We start from the raw sequence: 18,570 nt of genomic DNA on the forward strand, positions 1-18,570 counted from the left end.
ATCCTCTGGGTGGCCCTGGTGTATAGTTAGAAGTTTTTGCTCATTGAACATATAGTGATTGTTGGTGGTGCTTGCAGCAGACCGGATAACATAATTACGAAATGAAACAAAGTCATCAGTTTTTTTTAAATAAAATTTAGACTCATTTCTCACACAACTGCACAGCACACTCCTTTTGTTGCACCACAGATTTTCTGGAAATTTTTTATAAAAATAGAGATCCAAATTCCAGTCCCATTGAAGGTAAGGTTAACACTCCAAATAATCCCAGTGTTGGGACATCATGACCATCATTTACAGGCTGAAGTTTCCTGTGTTATGTGTCAGTACTATCTTAAAACAAATAATCCTTACCTTCCAATGAAAAGTTGACAGCATATCGACGCAGGTTCATTCTGCCTGCTTTATTCATTCCTTCAGGATATGTGCTATTCCTTATGTATGCCAAAACATTTGCAATTTTTTCTTCAAAAGATTTCCCTGAGAATTGTTTACAAGAGAAAACAGTTACTTAAGTGCAAACATGGCATATCAATGCATATAAGACTCAAAGTTGAGTTAGAAGGTAAGCGATGTACATTGCAAACCCATAAGCAGGGTAAACCTAAAGAAACAATACATCATTCATAGGCCAGTGACATGACAGACATAAATAAATTGCAGGCATGTGAATAATTCTGAAATATTTGTGGCTTGCAAATTTTGGCTGTATTCGCTCAATGAAGAATGAATGTTATCAGAGATAAGAAGATCACTACAAGATTGTAACAATGTATAGACATAGTGATTCAGGACAGTAAATGTAACAGCAAAAAAATGTCAATAAAAAAACAAGCAGAGTTGCTTGAAGATAATGGGTTTTGAAAAAATATGTAATATTTAATAATATATGGGGATATACTTATGTCACAGAACTAGGTCATTTAGTCCAGTCCCCTGCCTTCACTATCAGGACCAAGTACTGTCCCTGACAGTTTTTTTTGGCCTTGCTTTTTCTTTTCTTTTTTTTTTGCCATGATCGATAAATGGTCCCCTTAAGGATTAGGCTCACAACCCTGGCTTTAGCAGGCCAATGCTCAAACCACTGAGCTAGCCCTCCCCTCCATGGGAACACATGGAAAAATTCTACTTACTTGCCGTTATGTGTATTGAGGTAATTTTTTGCTTGGTGCAACTTTTTGGAAGAAAATCGTTGTCTGGAAATCTGAAGAATCTGAAATAGAGAAACACCTATAACATACACATATCAGTATCACCTCATTCTCAGCAATGTCTTTAATCAATCGTTTTAATGTAATTAAACTAATCAATCCTAACATAATGTTACTTGATTATTTAAGAAATTAGATCCCACCATCTAAATTGTTTTACACACAGCAAAAGTACTTATATATCAGCCTAAGAAAATCAAAAAAACAGACACCACACAGATAAACAATATAGAAATTGGGAGCAATAAAGAAATCACCATGATTACAGGCATGCAAACCATTTAAGAAATGATTATACAGTTATTGTAAAGATTCTTTATTATTCATGCAGTTAGCCAGGGATAGCTTTAGTATTTCTGTACTTTTACCAGATTTGCCCATTACTTGTGGTATGCTCATTTATTGAGGTTACTTGTCTGGGTTTTCCCCCTGATAATTCTACTCTTCTGGAGGGGGGTGGTTGTGTAACTCGATCAATGTACTCATTGTGTGCCCAATGGAATGAGTCAAACAGCACTTTCAAGCTGACACCTTTATTTGTCCCAGATGTAACATGTCCCTATCCCCATCTTTACATCACACGGAGAGCCTAAACAAAGTGAGTTACATTTTTACAGTTTAATACCTGAGTTAGAAAAGGAAACCGAGAGAGAAAATGAGGAAACTCACCCACTCCAGGAAGCTTGAACTCCTGAGTCTTCACTGATGATCTTAGCTCACAGTCTTGAAACTGTCAGGAGTAGATGTGGTTACCTAAGGAAGTGGTGGAATCTCCATCCTTAGAGGGTTTTTAAGATCAGGCTTGACAAAGCCCTGGCTGGGATGATGTAGTTGGGGATTGGTCCTGCTGTGAGCAGGGGGTTGGACTAGATACCTTCTGAGGTCCCTTCCAACCCTGATATTCTATGATTCTATTCTCTGATTCTAACTCAGGCAGAATTTGGGTCTATGCATGCATAAGAATTCTTACTTAAGAGTGAGCAAATGGTTTTGTAGAGAAAATATGCAATAGGTTGAATTGGTTGAAGGGAGAACAGTAGATTTGTTTATGGGTAAACCGATGACTGCAGGAATTTCTTTAGGCTAGATAATAGGAGAGGATCACTTCTTACTATGGGTGATGTTCCTTCAGGGGGCTGACAATGAAATTTGTCTGCTTCAGTATTTTGGATATCAATCAGATATCAATCAGAGTTTCACCACTAGAATTTTTCTAAATGCTAAGGTGGGTGTGAATGAGGGTAGGGGAGTTGCCTCAACTTGTCACCAGGGTTGTAGGTATGCAGGTATGTCTCACACCTCCATTGACTGCTCCATGCAAGTTTTTTCTCTGATCACTTTTGGTTTGGGGGAACAGACAGGATACTGTGCCTTAGTTACCAAAGAAGACAGGTATTATCTGTGACTGCTGAGTTCTTAACAGGATATTGATCATAAAATATTTAACCATATGTTGTGACTACTTACATTAAAGAAATCCATTCCATCTTAGTTTAGGAGAGGGAACAGTGACTGACCAATAATAATCTGGTGTTGCAGATCCCCGTAGTACAATTATTTTTTCTTCTCCACTGTCAGTGCAGCTTTTATTTTGGTGAGTTTTGCACAAAGATGCAGAAATGTGGACCATCCAAAAGTTCTGCAGCCACTGGTCATCAGCCCAAGCCTTCATTGTTGCAGAAGATTTTTGCACTTGGGAAGGTTCTAAGATGACACCATATAATAAACTTACTGAATATTTGTGAATCAGTTTCTACACACAAGCAATGACGTGTGAAAATAGGACTGTAAGAGCTGAGTTCACAGGCAAGATAAATGCAGCAAAAGGCAATTCTAAAATTTGTGAACTGTTGTGAGACTTCACATAGACAAATAGTTATGAGAGAGTCTTTTAAATACTGAAAATGTGTGATGCAGAGTTTGATGGAATGTAGGGAAATTATTTCACTGCATCATGTCTCCTGTAGAAAGAAAGTAGCACTGGGGCAGCAGATTTTAATATTTTTTGGTGGGATCCAGAAAAGGTCCAAGGGCGTTTTGCTATGGGAGGGGGCTTGAGGTCAGTACTGAGTTTACAATGGTGCCAATGGTGCCATGGCAACAGGCCAATCCTGCATCACGTTGCAGACACAGTGCTCAGAATTAAGCGATGTTCTCAGGGCTATTGTACTCTATAGCAGTTTTCAATTGCCTGATAAATGTTTCAGCCATGCCACCTTTTCACTCAGCTATATCCTGATTCGTGGTGACTGGGAATGGGGTACACGTGCAGGGAGTGTAGCAGATGCCAATTTGAGGTGAATATTCTCTTGTCCAGACTATACTGGGTTTATGGTGCTTTGTGCCGTGGACAGGAGCAAAGTGGCTGGTGAATAACCAAGAATCTGGTTAATAATTGTTCTCTAAATTCAGCTTTCTTCTTTCTCTCTCTGTGAATTATCACTAATTCAAAATAGTACTGTTCAAATTGACTGGATAATGGTAATAGCATAAACTCTTCTTATAACATTGTAAACCCTACTACCAAATTTTTATATTAAGCACTTACTATACATAATACAATAAATCCAACAGAAACAAAACATAAGAAAAGCTTTTTTTCTGCATCTTCTTTAAACTTTACCAGTTATCTCTTGCTTCAGAATGCCTCATGCGTCACCCATACTGTTTACAATAGGATTCAACATGTGGCTTGGAAGCTGCCTCTTTACTGATTCCTGAAGAGCTGGGAGCTCAATATTCATCCCAGATAGATACTATATGCAGAAGCACAACACTGTATATATTGGGGGGAGAGGAATTATTTATCTTTGTACACATGTAATGGTGTTTGGTGTTTGTAAGACAAGGTATAATAATGATCTGTGTAAAAGAGGGGTTGAGAGACTCCAGGAAGGTGTGTAAAGTGCTGGGATGTCAGGATCCCGGAGGCGCTCTCACCCCCACACTAGGGCGGTGTTCAGGGCTGGCTTTAGGAAGTGCAGGGCTCAATTTGAACATTTTTGGCAGGGACCCGGCAGAGATGACTAAAAAAAAAAAGTGTAAAAAAAAGCCATTCATTTCTTAGCAACTGGTTCCCTATAACAAGTTCTGATTTAAGGGATGTGCCACAGTATGTATTTTTTGTACCAGTAGGGTTACCATACGTCCGTATTTTCCTGGATGGCGATTTAAGACCCAAAAAGCCTGACATGTCTGGGAAAATAGAGATTTATGTTAACCCTACCTAAAGTTCTTTTTTAAACAGATGGGTCTGAACTAGAAATGAGCTCTGTTTCACATGTGTGGGTCCCCGCCACTCCCTGGGGATGTACTAGGGTGACCAGATGTCCTGATTTTATAGGGACAGACAGTCCCAATTTTCCGATCTATTTCTTATGTAGGATCCTATTACCCTCCGCCCCATCCCGATTTCTCATACTTGCTGTCTGGTTACCCTAGGGTGTACACAGGTGTGGGTCCCAGCTGCTCCTTGCCCCCCTCATTGAAGCAGGTGTGCAGGGTTACTACCCTGGGAACTGCAGGGCAGCAGTGGACATGGGGCTGGCTGGAGGCAGGGCAGGGTCTGACTGGAGGAAGGGTCTGGCTGCAGGCAGGGCAAGGGGTGTGGGGATGGCTGGAGATAGGTATGTGTGGGGTGGGGTGGGCTGGCTGGCTTCAGGCAGGGCCACAGGAGGCTGAGGCATGGGTTGGCAGGGCTGGAGACAGAGGAGTGCAGGACTGGCTGGCTTCAGGCAAGGGTGTGTGGCAGGGGTTGGCTGGAGACAGGGCAGGGGGTGGTTGGCTGGAGATAGGGCAGGGGATGCAGGGCTGGCTCCAGCCCCTGCTGGGAGCCCCAAGCCCTTTAAATTGCCCCCTGGGGAAGCCGGACCACCCCAGTACAGCGCACTCGCTCTTGCCGGTACACCGAACCGGGGCAGGGCCTGATTCAGGGGAATTGGTTGAACTGGCCTAAAGCCAGCCATGCCAGTATATCCAGGACATTACTCGCACACTTTTCCCCCATTGATACCTAGTAGTTGCACTGCCATCTCCCATAGCTACTTATGTTGCAGCATTTTTGTTAAAACTAAATTGGGAAGAAAGACGACTGATTCAGAATCTGTCTAATGGTTACGTTATTGCTAAAGGGTGTGGTGGGGTGTAAACTTGGAGAGAGGAAGGTTTCTGTTATGTCGCAAACTGTACTACAGTCATACAGTATCTCAAATGCCAAGCTGCATTTCAGTGATCTGAGGTCTGAAGAACAGTGTGGAACTAGCTATTTTATGGGATGTCTACATTTCATCCTGTAGTAACATAACTAGTGATAGTAAAGCAGGGAGAGAGAAGTGTGTGCGTGTGTGTGCGTGTGCGTGTGTGTGTGTGTGTGTGTGCGCGCGTGACGACACTCTCAAGCTCAGCTGAGCTGCCCAGCTGATGCCGGCGGCTGAACACGCTGAAGCGGGGGAAGGGCAGGGGGACCCTCAGCCTCCCCAGCTGGGAATCCTGGGAGCAACAGGATGGTCCAGCCAGGGCCGGCGCTTCCATTTAGGTGGCCTAGGCAATTGTCTAGGGCGCCAGGATTATTGGGAGGTGACATTTTGCCGGGAGTGGGGTGGCAGGCGGCTCCGGTGGACCTGCAGCAGACATTCCTGTGGACGGTCCGCTGCGCCCTAGGCTCCGGTGGACCTCCCGGAGGCATGCCTGCGGCAGCTCCAGTGGAGCCGCGGATCAGCGCGCAGGGCGGCCAAATGGCCATGCGCCTAGGGCGCTAAAAACACTAGCGCTGGTCCTGGGTCCAGCCTGCGGACTGGAGTTCTTTGCCCACCTCCTGGCCCTTTAACAACCGGTTCTCCACGGAGGTCTAATTTTAGCAACCGGTTCTTGGAGCTGTGGGAACCGGCTTCAGCTCACCACTGGATGTGGGAGGGTAGGTCTCTAGTGGGTCTGGGGGGATGCTGGGCAGTGGGGGCGTGGGGAGATCTGTGTGTGTTGTGTCACTGGGAAGTGTGGGGTGTCTGTGCGGGGCACTGTGCAGTTGTGGTGGGGCAGTGAGGGGATCTGTGGGGGGGGCTCTGGGTGGGGTAGTGCAGGGCACTGTGCAGTTGTGGAAGGGCTATGGGGGGTCTTCAGCTAGGGGGTGACTGGGCAGTGAGAGGATCTGTTGGGGGGTTCTCAGTGGGTGGGGAAGTGGTCTGGGAGGGCACTGGGCATGGGGGTTTGTGGGGGTCTCTGGGTGGTGTGGCACTGGGCGTAGGGAGTCAGAGGGGTGCTGGGCAGGAGTGTGTGTGGGGGGTCTCTGGGTGGTGTGGCACTGGGCGTAGGGAGTCAGAGGGGTGCTGGGCAGGGGTGTGTGTGTGGGGTGTCTGGGTGGTGTGGCACTGGGCGTAGGGAGTCAGAGGGGTGCTGGGCAGGGGTGTGTGTGTGGGTGTCTCTGGGTGGTGTGGCACTGGGCGTAGGTAGTCAGAGGGGTGCTGGGCAGGGGTGTGTCTGTGGGGGTCTCTGGGTGGTGTGGCACTGGGCGTAGGTAGCCAGAGGGGTGCTGGGCAGGAGTGTGGGGGGTCTCTGGGTGGTGTGGCACTGGGCGTAGGGAGTCAGAGGGGTGCTGGGCAGGGGTGTGTCTGTGGGGGTCTCTGGGTGGTGTGGCACTGGGCATAGGGAGCCAGAGGGGTGCTGGGCAGGGTGTGGAGGGGTCTCTGGGTGGTGTCGCACTGGGTGTAGGTAGTCAGGGGGTGCTGGGCAGGGGTGTGTGTGGGGGGTCTCTGGGTGGTGTGGCACTGGGCATAGGTAGTCAGAGGGGTGCTGGGCAGGAGTGTGTGGAGGGGTCTCTGGGTGGTCTGGCACTGGGTGTAGGGAGTCAGAGGGGTGCTGGGCAGGGGTGTGTGTGTGGGGTGTCTGGGTGGTGTGGCACTGGGCATAGGGAGTCAGAGGGTGCTGGGCAGGGGTGTGCGTGTGGGTGTCTCTGGGTGGTGTGGCACTGGGCGTAGGTAGTCAGAGGGGTGCTGGGCAGGGTGTGGGGGGGTCTCTGGGTGGTGTGGCACTGGGTGTAGGTAGTCAGAGGGGTGCTGGGCAGGGGTGTGTGTGGAGGGGTCTCTGGGTGGTGTGGCACTGGGTGTAGGGAGTCAGAGGGGTGCTGGGCAGGGTGTGGGGGGTCTCTGGGTGGTGTGGCACTGGGTGTAGGGAGTCAGAGGGGTGCTGGGCAGGGGTGTGTGTGGGGGGGTCTCTGGGTGGTGTTGCATTGGGCGTAGGTAGTCAGAGGGGTGCTGGACAGGAGTGTGTGGGGGTCTCTGGGTGGTGTGGCACTGGGCGTAGGGAGTCAGAGGGGTGCTGGGCCAGGGTGTGTGGGGGGGTCTCTGGGTGGTGTGGCACTGGGTGTAGGTAGTCAGAGGGGTGCTGGACAGGAGTGTGGGGGGGTCTCTGGGTGGTGTGGCACTGGGCGTAGGGAGTCAGAGGGGTGCTGGGTCGGGGTGTGGGGGGGGGTCTCTGGGTGGTGTGGCACTGGGTGTAGGTAGTCAGAGGGGTGCTGGACAGGAGTGTGGGGGGGGTCTCTGGGTGGTGTGGCACTGGGCGTAGGTAGTCAGAGGGTGCTGGGCAGGGTGTGGGGGGGTCTCTGGGTGGTGTGGTACTGGGCGTAGGTAGTCAGAGGGGTGCTGGGCAGGAGTGTGTGGAGGGGTCTCTGGGTGGTGTGGCACTGGCCGTAGGGAGTCAGAGGGGTGCTGGGCAGGGGTGTGTGGTTGGGGGGTCTCTGGGTGGTGTGGCACTGGCCGTAGGGAGTCAGAGGGGTGCTGGGCAGGTGTGTGTGGAGGCGTCTCTGGGTGGTGTGGCACTGGCCGTAGGGAGTCAGAGGGGTGCTGGGCAGGGGTGTGTGGTTGGGGGGTCTCTGGGTGGTGTGGCACTGGCCGTAGGGAGTCAGAGGGGTGCTGGGCAGGGGTGTGTGGTTGGGGGGTCTCTGGGTGGTGTGGCACTGGGCGTAGGGAGCCAGAGGGGTGCTGGGCAGGTGTGTGTGGAGGCGTCTCTGGGTGGTGTGGCACTGGCCGTAGGGAGTCAGAGGGGTGCTGGGCAGGTGTGTGTGGAGGCGTCTCTGGGTGGTGTGGCACTGGGCGTAGGGAGCCAGAGGGTGCTGGGCAGGGTGTGGGGGGGTCTCTGGGTGGTGTGGCACTGGGCGTAGGGAGCCAGAGGGTGCTGGGCAGGGTGTGGAGGGGTCTCTGGGTGGTGTGGCACTGGGCGTAGGGAGCCAGAGGGGTGCTGGGCAGGGTGTGGGGGGGTCTCTGGGTGGTGTGGTACTGGGTGTAGGTAGTCAGAGGGGTGCTGGGCAGGTGTGTGTGGAGGCGTCTCTGGGTGGTGTGGCACTGGCCGTAGGGAGTCAGAGGGGTGCTGGGCAGGTGTGTGTGGAGGCGTCTCTGGGTGGTGTGGCACTGGGCGTAGGGAGCCAGAGGGTGCTGGGCAGGGTGTGGGGGGGTCTCTGGGTGGTGTGGCACTGGGCGTAGGGAGCCAGGGGGTGCTGGGCAGGGGGGTAGCATGGTGCAGCATGGGCCCACACCGAAGGGGAAGAAGCAGGATGGCAGCACAGGGCTGGGCTGGACAGTGCCCGTCTGGCAGCTCCCGGGTTGTAAACAGGGCCCTTGTCCTGGGCTGGGTGTTTGAGTGAGGGGGGCAGGCTCTGAGCTGGGGTGTAGCAGGGGGTGCAGACACGTGGGCTCTGGGAGGGAGTTAGCAACTCAGCACGTTGTGTAAGAGAAAGAAGCTGCAGTGATTTCATATAGACATAGAAACTGACAGAGACACTTTTACAAAGTCAAAGCGAGAGGCGGAGTTTGAGGGAGGGGGGGGGGGTCTGTACTATATCTCACCGCATTCAGCCCCCTGGCTGGAGCAGTAACAGCCCCGCAACACGTGTGTGGGACAGAGAGGCGCTGCGGTGTCTGAGCTTTGACAATGTAGGAATTGGGAGGTCTGTGCCCAGCCCCGGGAACCCGCCCCCTGCTCCGGGGCTGACATGCAGCGTCCTGGGAGCAGAACGAAAACAGCCTCTGCCCCCCCACAGCCCCCGACACCCCCAGATTTGCGAGCACAGCGGATGGCTCATCCCCAGGGGTCGCTGTTCCCCCCCCTCCCCTCCCTAAACGGGGGGTTTGTCCCCACACAGGGTCTGGCAGCGTCTCCCCCCCCCGGGCTTAACCCCGGCTACCACCCCCCACCCCCGATTTTCCCTCTTCAGCCCCTCTCCCGCCGCTACCTACAGCAGTTTGATCCCCCCTGGCCAGTAAATTTTTTCCCCCTGCTCAGATCCTGGCAGCCCCCCCGCTGCTATTTGCCCCCCTTGGTGCTTTTAACCCCCCCCCCCCCCCAAAGAGGAGGCAGCAAATCGTACGCAGAAGTGAGGGCAGAGAGAGGGCAGCGGCGACAGCAAAGGTTACTGCGCATGCTCAGTTCATGTGCTCATGCTGAGTGCAGCCGAAGTGGGGAATCTGGAGCGGGAGCTGTTTCTGTCATTACAGCCCTCCGGGCAGGCGGCGCGGCGGTCGGGGCCGCGTGGGGAGCCCCCCGCTGAAGCGCTGGGCACCCCTCTTCTCTCTCCCCCCCCGCTCCCTCCCCTTCCCCCCTATTACACCAGGGCCACTCTGCAGCACGGGGAGTCCCCTGGCTCCGGCCGCCCTGTAGGGTTTTTTGTTTTGTTTTCCCCCTGCTTTGCCGCCTGCGCCGTTGTCCTCCCCCTTTTGCTGCTCCAGTCTTGCAGTTTTGGTGGTGTTCCCCCCCGCCAGCTTTGCGGCTCCAGCCGCGCCGTGTTCCCCCCCCCCCGCCTTTGCTGCTCTGACAGACCCGACCCCCCCCCTTTTTTTTTATTTGCTTGGGGCAGCAAAAAAGCCAGAGCCGGCCCTGTTCCCAACCCAGTTCCTTGGCCCTGCCCGCTCCCTGTCACCTAGGCCACGTCTCTTCGGCCTCTGCACCTCAGCTGCCCGTCTCTAACATTCAGGTCGTGTTGCTTCTTCCGTGTGTCGTAGCTGCTAGACCGCCACGCCTCTCATCTCCCTGCGTCCTCCAGAACCGCTTTTCCAGGAGCTCGGAAGCGTCTCTCCACGTGCCGACTTGGGCTGAGAGCTGGAACGGCACTGAACCGCCTTTCAGACACCTGCGCTCCCGCGGCAGTTTGTGTCCGGAGCCCGGTGCGCTCTGCAGCACGGTGGCTCCCAGAGAGCACAGAAATACACCGCCGAGTCAGCCCGCTGCGCCCCCTCTATGGTTAGCTTGACAGTCTTCGCTCCCGTGTCCAGCCGCGCGGAGAACCGAGGTGCCACCAAACTGGATTTGCGCTCCAAGCCGTAGGAAAACCTCCCGATTAGGAAGCGAGCCTGCTTCCCCAGCTGCTCCTGGTACCAGTCCAGGGCATAGCTGGTGTAGGAGGTGCTGTATTGACACCTGATCTCCACCCGCTGCCCTTCCGTGGCTGGCAGGGAAGGCGGGATCTGGATTAGCGAGTTCCCCGCCACCGAACCTAGAAGGGGGAGAATTGGGAGGCAGTCACGGGGCGATGAAAGTCCCCTAGACAGACCCCGGCCCCTCCGCCCGGAGCTCACCTGGGAACAGTGGCAGCGCGCAGAGACACAGCCACAGAGATCCCCCCATTTCTGTAACCACTGGGGAAAGACAATGAACCGCCGCCACCGATTCGACTTCTGGGGGGAAATGAAGTGCCGGGGAGTGAGGCCGCTTCTCTTTGAACTGGGGATCCGGAGCTAGGGTGGGAAAGTGTGTGTGTGTTTATTCGTACCTTTGTGTTTGTGTGTGTGTGTGCGCGCCTGCCTATATCTGTGTGTGTGTGTGTGTGTGTCCTCCTCTGGATCCGAGTGTGTGTGCCCATCTTACTGCGTGTGTCCCCATCTGTGTGTGCACGCGCAGTCTCTCTCTCTAGCCCCTGCAACACACACAACAGTGGCCCCCAGCTGCGCGCGATGCTGCTCCCTGGCGGAGGTTGAGCGGAGGTCTGGACCGGCCAATTGTTCTAACCTCTGTCACTGTCTCTTTAAGAGGCGCTGGGCCGAGGGTCTCTGGAGTGACTGGGCCGGGCGCCCCCTGCCTGTCCCTGCTACTGCCCCTTTCGCATCACTAGGGAGGGGGGGAAGAGCAGGTGGGTCCAGGCTGGGGGCGTGGGCGGGTCCACACGCTGGGGGAATAGGTGGGGAGAGAATGGGGGGCCCTGGCATGGGGGAGGAGGGAATGGGGCACCCAGAGCCAGTGAGATCAGGCAAATATGGGGAGAACGTGGCATGGGAGGAGGTGGGGATGGAGAACATGGAGGAGCCAGGGGAGTCCCTGAGACAGAGGGGGCGGAAGGGGGCAGAAGAGGAGTTTGGGTAGGGAAGGGAGTGATGCAGGAGACCCCGAGGTGAGCAGTAAATTGGGCCTGGACAAGCTACGAAGAGTGCAAATCCCCCACCCCCGCTTGGAAATAATAACACACTTCTTCGTGCCCCTGAGATGTGGATCCCCTCGCCCTCCCCCCGTGCACACTAGGGGGAAATGACTCATTTCCCCTCAGAATAAATAGCCGGCTGATCAATTCTCAATGGCTATTTTTCTTACTTTGCCTATGTGTAAATTTTGATGATTATTCATGGAAACATGTTTTCCTCTGTGCACAGAGAAATCAGACATTTGCCAACAGCTGGTGACAAAAATCGAACCCTTCCAAGCCTAGACAGAAATAATTTCTCGTAGGTTTTAAGACTAGAGGGCCCATCTGCTCTCACGTCTTATTTCACACAGGCCAGAAAAGTCTAGCCAGTGACTCCAATAACTTGTGGCTGAGAAAGAGGCGCCCTGTCTCTCTTTGAACCACTCCCTTTACGCCCCACTCCAGGGGATGGGATGGGGGTAAACAGGGCACAGCCGGGTAATGCCGGGGAAAGGCTGAGAAGAGTCGGGGAGGCGGATGAGACTCTGCGGGTGTTGATGAGTGTTTCTGAGAGTGAGCATGAGAACATCTGGGTCAGACCAAAAGTCCATCTAGCTCAGCATCCTGTCTTCTGGCAGCGGCCAGTGCCAAGTGCCCCAGAGGGAATGAACAGAGCTGGGCCATGAGCGAGTGGGTCTATCCCCTGTTGTCAAGTCCCTGGCAGTCGGAGGCTGAGTGGTACTGGGGAGGGGTGTAGGTGAGATATTTTTGCACGTGGGTGGGTGTGACTGTGGGTGTGAGTTTGTGGGTGAGACACTTTGTGGATTTGGGTGTGAATATGTGGAGGGGGTTGATACTGTGTTCGTTGAGTGTGAGTGCAGTGCTTAATTTGTAATGAAAGAGGTGCTGGGGCACAAGCAACATTTGTACTTTCACAGCTGTCACAACGAGCCTAGAGGTGCCAGGCTCCGCCATGACACAGATTCAGCCTGTGTGAGTGAGTGTGACTGTAGGCGAGCTGGGGGTTGTGTCTGCCTGTGAGAGGGCTTGGACTCTGTGACAAGGTGGGGTGCTGAAGTGTCCGTGTTTGTCCTACTCTCTCCGGCTGCCTGTTTTACTCTACAAGCCGGTAACGAGATGAGCTATAAACACCCTGACCTTTGCGGTCCCTTCTCACCCTCTGGTTTTATGAAGGTGGGGTGGGATGGTTGTGGCTGCGTGTGGGTGGGTGGATGGCTGACTATGACATGGTGTGTGTGTGTGTGTCTGGGGGGGGGTTGTGGCTGTGTGTGTGTGAGTGGATGGCCGACTGTAAGATGGTGTGTGTGCGCGTGTGTCACACTTGCTCTGTAACAGTCTCACAGTAATTGGTGGCGGTGTCTGAATCTGTAAGGGGAGCTCAGCTGCAGAGAGACTCGGTTCTTGGAGTGGGGGAGGTCCTCTGGACTACTCGTTGTGTTTTGGGGAAGCGGACCGTGTTTCCCATCACAGTGCGTCAGTCCGATCCACGCGGGACCTCGACCAGGAAAATCCGGTCTCGAGGGATGCCCCATAGACGTCCCATGCCAGTGTGAGGGGCTCTGAGACCTTCCCCACGCCAGGGCCCGAACTCACCAGCTGCAGCTGGGAAAGAGGACCTGTAAAAACGGGCAGGAGATTCCCAAATAATAATATAACGACCGCCCGCTCCAGGAAGGGAAGGACCTAGGTCCATGCACAAAGACTCCGTTACCTAAATGCTCTCACGCAAATAGGAATTAACACTGCTCGTCACACACTGGTGGAAACATACCCACAAATGGTCTGACTGACACACACACACACACACACACACACACGGCTAGCGCTGCCAGGAAATAGCCAGTCATTTGTCAGAGGGGACCCCAGAACCTCAGCTCCCCAGTTCAGCGGACAGGAGATTCAGTTGCAATTTCAGGCCTAGACTGGGGTTTCCAAAACTGCCAGACGCCTGTAACAAAGTCCCTCTCCTGCCCATTCCCAAGCGCAGGTGCTTCCTCTTTCTCTCCTTCTCTCCAGTTTCCTGGTGGCCTCTGACAAAGCGTCTCCTTCAAGTGACAGCGGGAGGGGGCGAACCGCAGAGGCAAAGTCAGGTGCTTTCTCTCCGGCAGGCGAAGCGTGACTGGGCCCCTTTTTGTCCCAGCCCCCCTGTCTCTGTGTCACCGTGTCTCCCCTGGCGCAGTAATAGGTGCCGGTGTCTGCAGCTGTCAGCGAGCGGAGCTGCAGGGAGAACTGGTTCCTGGCGGTGTCTGCAGAGATGGTGATCCGGCCTTGGAGAGACGGGGCGTAGCCGGTACCCCCATTATATGGATGTACCCATCCCATGGATTCCAGCCCTTCTCCAGGAGGCTGCCGGATCCAGTACCAGTAGTAATACTGAGTAGTGATGGAGAACCCGGAGACAGCGCAGGTCAGTGTGAGGGGCTCGGAGATTTTGCCCACCCCAGGGCCGGAGGCCACCAGCTGCAGCTGGGAAAGCGCGCCTAGAAACAAGGGTGGGAGAGTCCAAAATAATCATTGACTGTGATGCCCAGAGAGCAAAGGCTCCCTCTGCCCCTCCCCAGCCACACACAGAGAGAAATGCGAACAGTCACACAGAGAGACAGACACAGACTCACACGGCGCCAGGACCAGCGCAAGGAAGACACATTTAATCATTTGCAAGGTCTCAAATATCTCCAGTCCAGCCGCTGACCCAGCGGAGCTCGGACAGCTGTGGCGAGTCCGCTGAAGTGTGAGCCTCTGGCTGCAAACCTCCGCCGACACCTGTAACAAATTCTAGCTCGCAGGAGGCAGTCACAGCGAGGTTCGCGCTGTGTGATGCGCAGGGTTCGGGTATGAACCCTACACAAACAGTCTGGGAGGGGAGCCCCCAGCGGTCTCCCTTGCCTGCTGCTGCCGGAGCCACCAGAACCTGCCAGAGAAGGGGGGCAGGTAACTAGCCAGACGCTGCACGTCTTCATCCAGCTGTTCGGAACTCAGCTCCCAGCGTGAGGTTTCCCCCTGTTCTTAGTATGGTACAAAGAGCAACAGAGGCAGCACCCGGCCAGACTGGGGCAGACCAAGAATCCATCTAGCACAGCATCCTGTCTGCCGACAGTGGCCAATGCCAGGTAACCATCAAGTGACCCATCCCCTGTCGCCCATTCCCAGCTTCTGGCAAGCAGAGGCCAGGGACACCATCCCTGCCCATCCTGGCTAATAGCCATTGATGGACCTAACCTCCATGAACTTATCTAGCTCTTTTTGGAATCCTGTTAGAGTCTTGGCCTTACAACTTTCTCTAGCAAAGAGTTCCACAGCTGGACTGCTTTGAGCGGGGGAAAAATGTTCATTTTATTTGTTTTAAACCTGCTGCCTATGAAATTCATTAGGTGACCCCTAGTTCTTGTGTTATGAGAAGGAGTAAATAACACTTCCCTATTTACTTTCTCCATGCTTGTTTGGGTCCGTTTCCTATCACACACATTGACTCTGGCTGGCTATGTCTCTTTCTCTTTCCCCCGCACTCCCTGCTTGTGATCTTGGTTGGGATTTTCAAAGCTGCCTAAGGGAGTTAGGCACTCAAATCCCAATAAAACCCCAAAGGGACTCAGACTCCTAGCTTCTTTCACTTACTTTGAAATCCCCAGTCCCCTCCTTCTCTGTTCCCCAACAATTCTTCATCTCTCTCTGACCTAGACACTGGAGAAGTTGAAAATTTGCTGTTTCCTTGATTCTGTAAAGCAACAGATCTTCTATGGCTTTCAGAGGGTTTTTTTCGTGGAAAAACTGATTAAGACTCGCCTATGTTTGTTGTAAGTTTTATATCTGGAGCCTTCTAAATAAATATGTTCCCCTAAAAAGAGTTGCAAGTGAATTTAAATAAACATTCAAGATAAGGTGTTAATTCTGTAGCGTTGTTATTGATTGGTGTTTGTTAACTGATTTCTGTGTGTTGGGAATTGATTTGTGTGTTGGCCGTTGCGGTTTTGGTGTGTAGTTATTTCCTATTGTTTATGGATTATCCGCTTTGGTGCTTACTTCTGGGTTTATTTGTTGCGTTGTTATTGTTGCTGTTGGAGGTGGGTTGGGGTTTGTTTTTTTCTTGATTTGCTTTTGTTGTTTTCTCTCAACTGTCTTCACCGTTCAACAGCAAAACAAGCCCTTCTTACCCTGCCTGCGGCATTTCCCTCCCTGGGGCTGTCTATCGGCCTGCATGGACCCAGTTACCATTTTAAGCCGCTCATTTTTTGTCCCAGACCTCCCTGTGCCTTTGTCACTGTGTCTCTCCAGCGCAGTAATAGGTGCCGGTGTCTGCAGCTGTCAGCGACCGGAGCTGCAGGGAGAACTGGTTCTTGGCGGTGTCTGCAGAGATGCTGGTTCTGCCTTGGAGGGACAGGGCGTAGCGCGTATCCCCATCCCAGTATATCAGACCCAGCCACTCCGGTCCGGTCTCTGGGACCTGCCGATACCAATGCCCTCTAAAGCCACTAGTTGTGATGGATTCACCAGAGACAGTGCAGGTGAGTGAGAGGGACTCCGAGCTCTTCCCCACCCCAGGACCGGAGGCCACCAGCTGCAGCTCGGTAAGCGCCCTTAGAGAAAAGGATGGGAGAATCCAAACAAGCATTGAACCAGCTGCTCCCGGGAGCGAAGGATCTCCCTGCCCTATCCCCGCCATGCAAACATCGCCCCAGAGAGACAAACACTCACCTGGTGCCAGGGTCAGGGCAGCGAGGAAATACTTCAGCATTTTTAAGAGGAGATAAGATAGCATCAAATCTCTCCCCTTCAGCCTCAGAGCTCACAACCCCAGAAATCTCTGATGGGCTCTGAAAATCTCAGGGCCCGAGTTTTCCACACTCTTGTAATTTGTCAGAGGGGTAGCCTGTTAGTCTGGATCTGTAAAAAGCGACAGAGTCCTGTGGCACCTTATAGACTAACAGAGGTATTGGAGCATGAGCTTTCCTGGGTGAATATCCACTCCCCTCCCGCATACAGGGCTCCACTGACTCTGGATCTCTCTCCCTCCCTTTGAGTGCATGCTAGTCTCTTCCCTCACACAGACGTGTGTGTGTGTGTGTGTGTGTGTGTGTGTGTGTGTGTGTGTGTGTGTGTGTGTGTGTGTGTGTGTGTGTGTGTGTGAGCCTCTCTAGCCTTGTCCTCACTAGTTGCAAAAGAGTGCCATTTAACCACGTGTGCTGCTAACCTCCTCCTGTAGAGGAGGCCATTTTTAATTTTCAATTCAGCTGATTGTTAATCCCAGATTTCCGGCCTCCCCCCGCAGTCTTCATGGCCACCCATTAATAAGAATGAAAAACACACACTTCCTTGTCCACACTAAACACACACATCCCTCCTGCCTCTTCACAAATACACAATCCTCCCTTCCCTAAGCTACGGATTGGCAGGGCCGGCGCTACCATTTAGGCAGCCTAGGCAATTGCCTAGGGTGCCAGGATTATGCGGGCGGCGGCAGGCGGCTCCGGTGGACCTGCCGCAGGAATGATTGCGGCAGGTCCACCAGAGTCGCGGGATCAGCGTGGAGAGAGGCGAAATAGCCGTGTGCCTAGGGCGCGAGAAACCCTGGCGCCGGTCCTGCCGATTGGGCATCTTGAGAAACTACAATTCGCTCGCTGCTGTCAAATAAATGATCTTCCATTTTCATGTTTAAAAGTGTGTGGAAGGGCGTTGTTTGTTATAAATTCTCTCTCTCTCTCTCTCTCACAAGCTGTGCCCCTGAAAACTTACAAGTGAATTAAAGTGAGTTAAAAACACGGGGGACTCCTATCAGTACAGTGTGTTGCTGCTGGTTAGAAAGTGCCGGGGTGTGTTTGAGGGGTTGTGTTCCTTAGCGTTTGGCTGTTTTAGGATCAGTTGTTGTTGGTTTTATTCCTGTTTTATTAGCTTTGCTTTGATTATTCTCACTTGACTCCTCTTCATTTCTAAAAGCAGCCCCGGACTCGACCAGCTGCATCTGGGACTGGGCACCTGATGGAAACCCACAATGATCATTGTTCATACCTATGGACTCTCACCAGGGTGAAAAGGGTCATATAAGCAACAGAGGAAGAAAGACAAGTTGCCGGCTAATACAGTGGGGGGAAGTACAGATGGGGAGAGAATACAATAGAAGGGAAATTGCAGATGGACAGAGAGATGATACAGTGAAAAAACAATGGATGAATAGCTAGTGGAGGATTAGAAACACAGAAATAGATAAGCTAATAATCATGGAACATTGTATGGATTCGATTGTGGAAAGAAAAAAAAGAAAGAAAGTGAATTAGATAGATAGATAGAGGGGGTGTGTGAGGATAGATAGAACACTTGATCTGAGCCAGCAGAGATAACTAAGCTCCAGGTCTGAGTGATCAACACTTCAGAAAGGAAGTGACATCATCCTTTTAATAGTCACCTTCACAACACGATCGTACAGTATAGTCCCAATTGCTAGAAAAATATAGTTTTTGCTCCTTTTCCATAAGAAGCAAATAATTCTCACGCCTGATCCAACCAGGCGGTCATAGTTCCTGGCTACTTGGAAGGATAATGAGAATTTGGAGCAGGGAGTTAGATGGTAATTGCAGACATACCGAAGGCTGCAGTGTTTCTCTCTGGGAACTCCAAGGTCAGGAACATGTGATGCTTGGTTTGGAACAGGAAACGCAGCTAAGCAGCCTGCATCTCCTGTAGCCTGATAGGCGAGTGTCAATTCCATCTGACAAGAGGGAAGGAGGGTATTCCAACACCCCCTTTGCAATAGCAGCATGTCCCCAAATGTGTCTCTTTCTTGTTCTGCCCGTGTTGAGTGTGCAGCCAGAGACATATCGCTGAGGGACGAGGACTTGTCTAGAAACCCCGGACATTCTGGGCTACCACTGAGTGGGTCGGTTTCAATGTTTTCTACTACAGAATGACAAGGCCACTTCTCCTGCCTTTGCCTTTACAAAGTGCTCTTGTGAGCTAATGACCAGGCATTCA

The 18,570-nt window shown here is 52.5% G+C and overlaps 1 long non-coding RNA gene and 1 gene segment (V, D, J or C); both read right to left on the minus strand.

Moving 5' to 3' along the window:
* Positions 1-233: 233 nt before the first annotated feature.
* Positions 234-11,283, minus strand: LOC115642376. Its single transcript, XR_003998184.1, has 6 exons — positions 10,769-11,283; positions 10,114-10,686; positions 2,679-2,915; positions 1,881-1,941; positions 1,134-1,213; positions 234-480 (listed from the first exon to the last, which is right to left on the minus strand). It is a non-coding gene; the product is annotated as an uncharacterized LOC115642376 (long non-coding RNA).
* Positions 11,284-13,071: 1,788 nt separating this feature from the next.
* Positions 13,072-14,737, minus strand: LOC115642278. The segment is given in 3 exon segments: positions 13,072-13,209; positions 13,768-14,087; positions 14,223-14,737. Coding segments are annotated over 3 exon segments (498 nt in total).
* Between the last annotated feature and the right edge of the window lie 3,833 nt (positions 14,738-18,570).

This window comes from Gopherus evgoodei, unplaced genomic scaffold (genome assembly GCF_007399415.2).
Source record: "Gopherus evgoodei ecotype Sinaloan lineage unplaced genomic scaffold, rGopEvg1_v1.p scaffold_39_arrow_ctg1, whole genome shotgun sequence".
Taxonomy (NCBI): domain Eukaryota; kingdom Metazoa; phylum Chordata; order Testudines; family Testudinidae; genus Gopherus; species Gopherus evgoodei.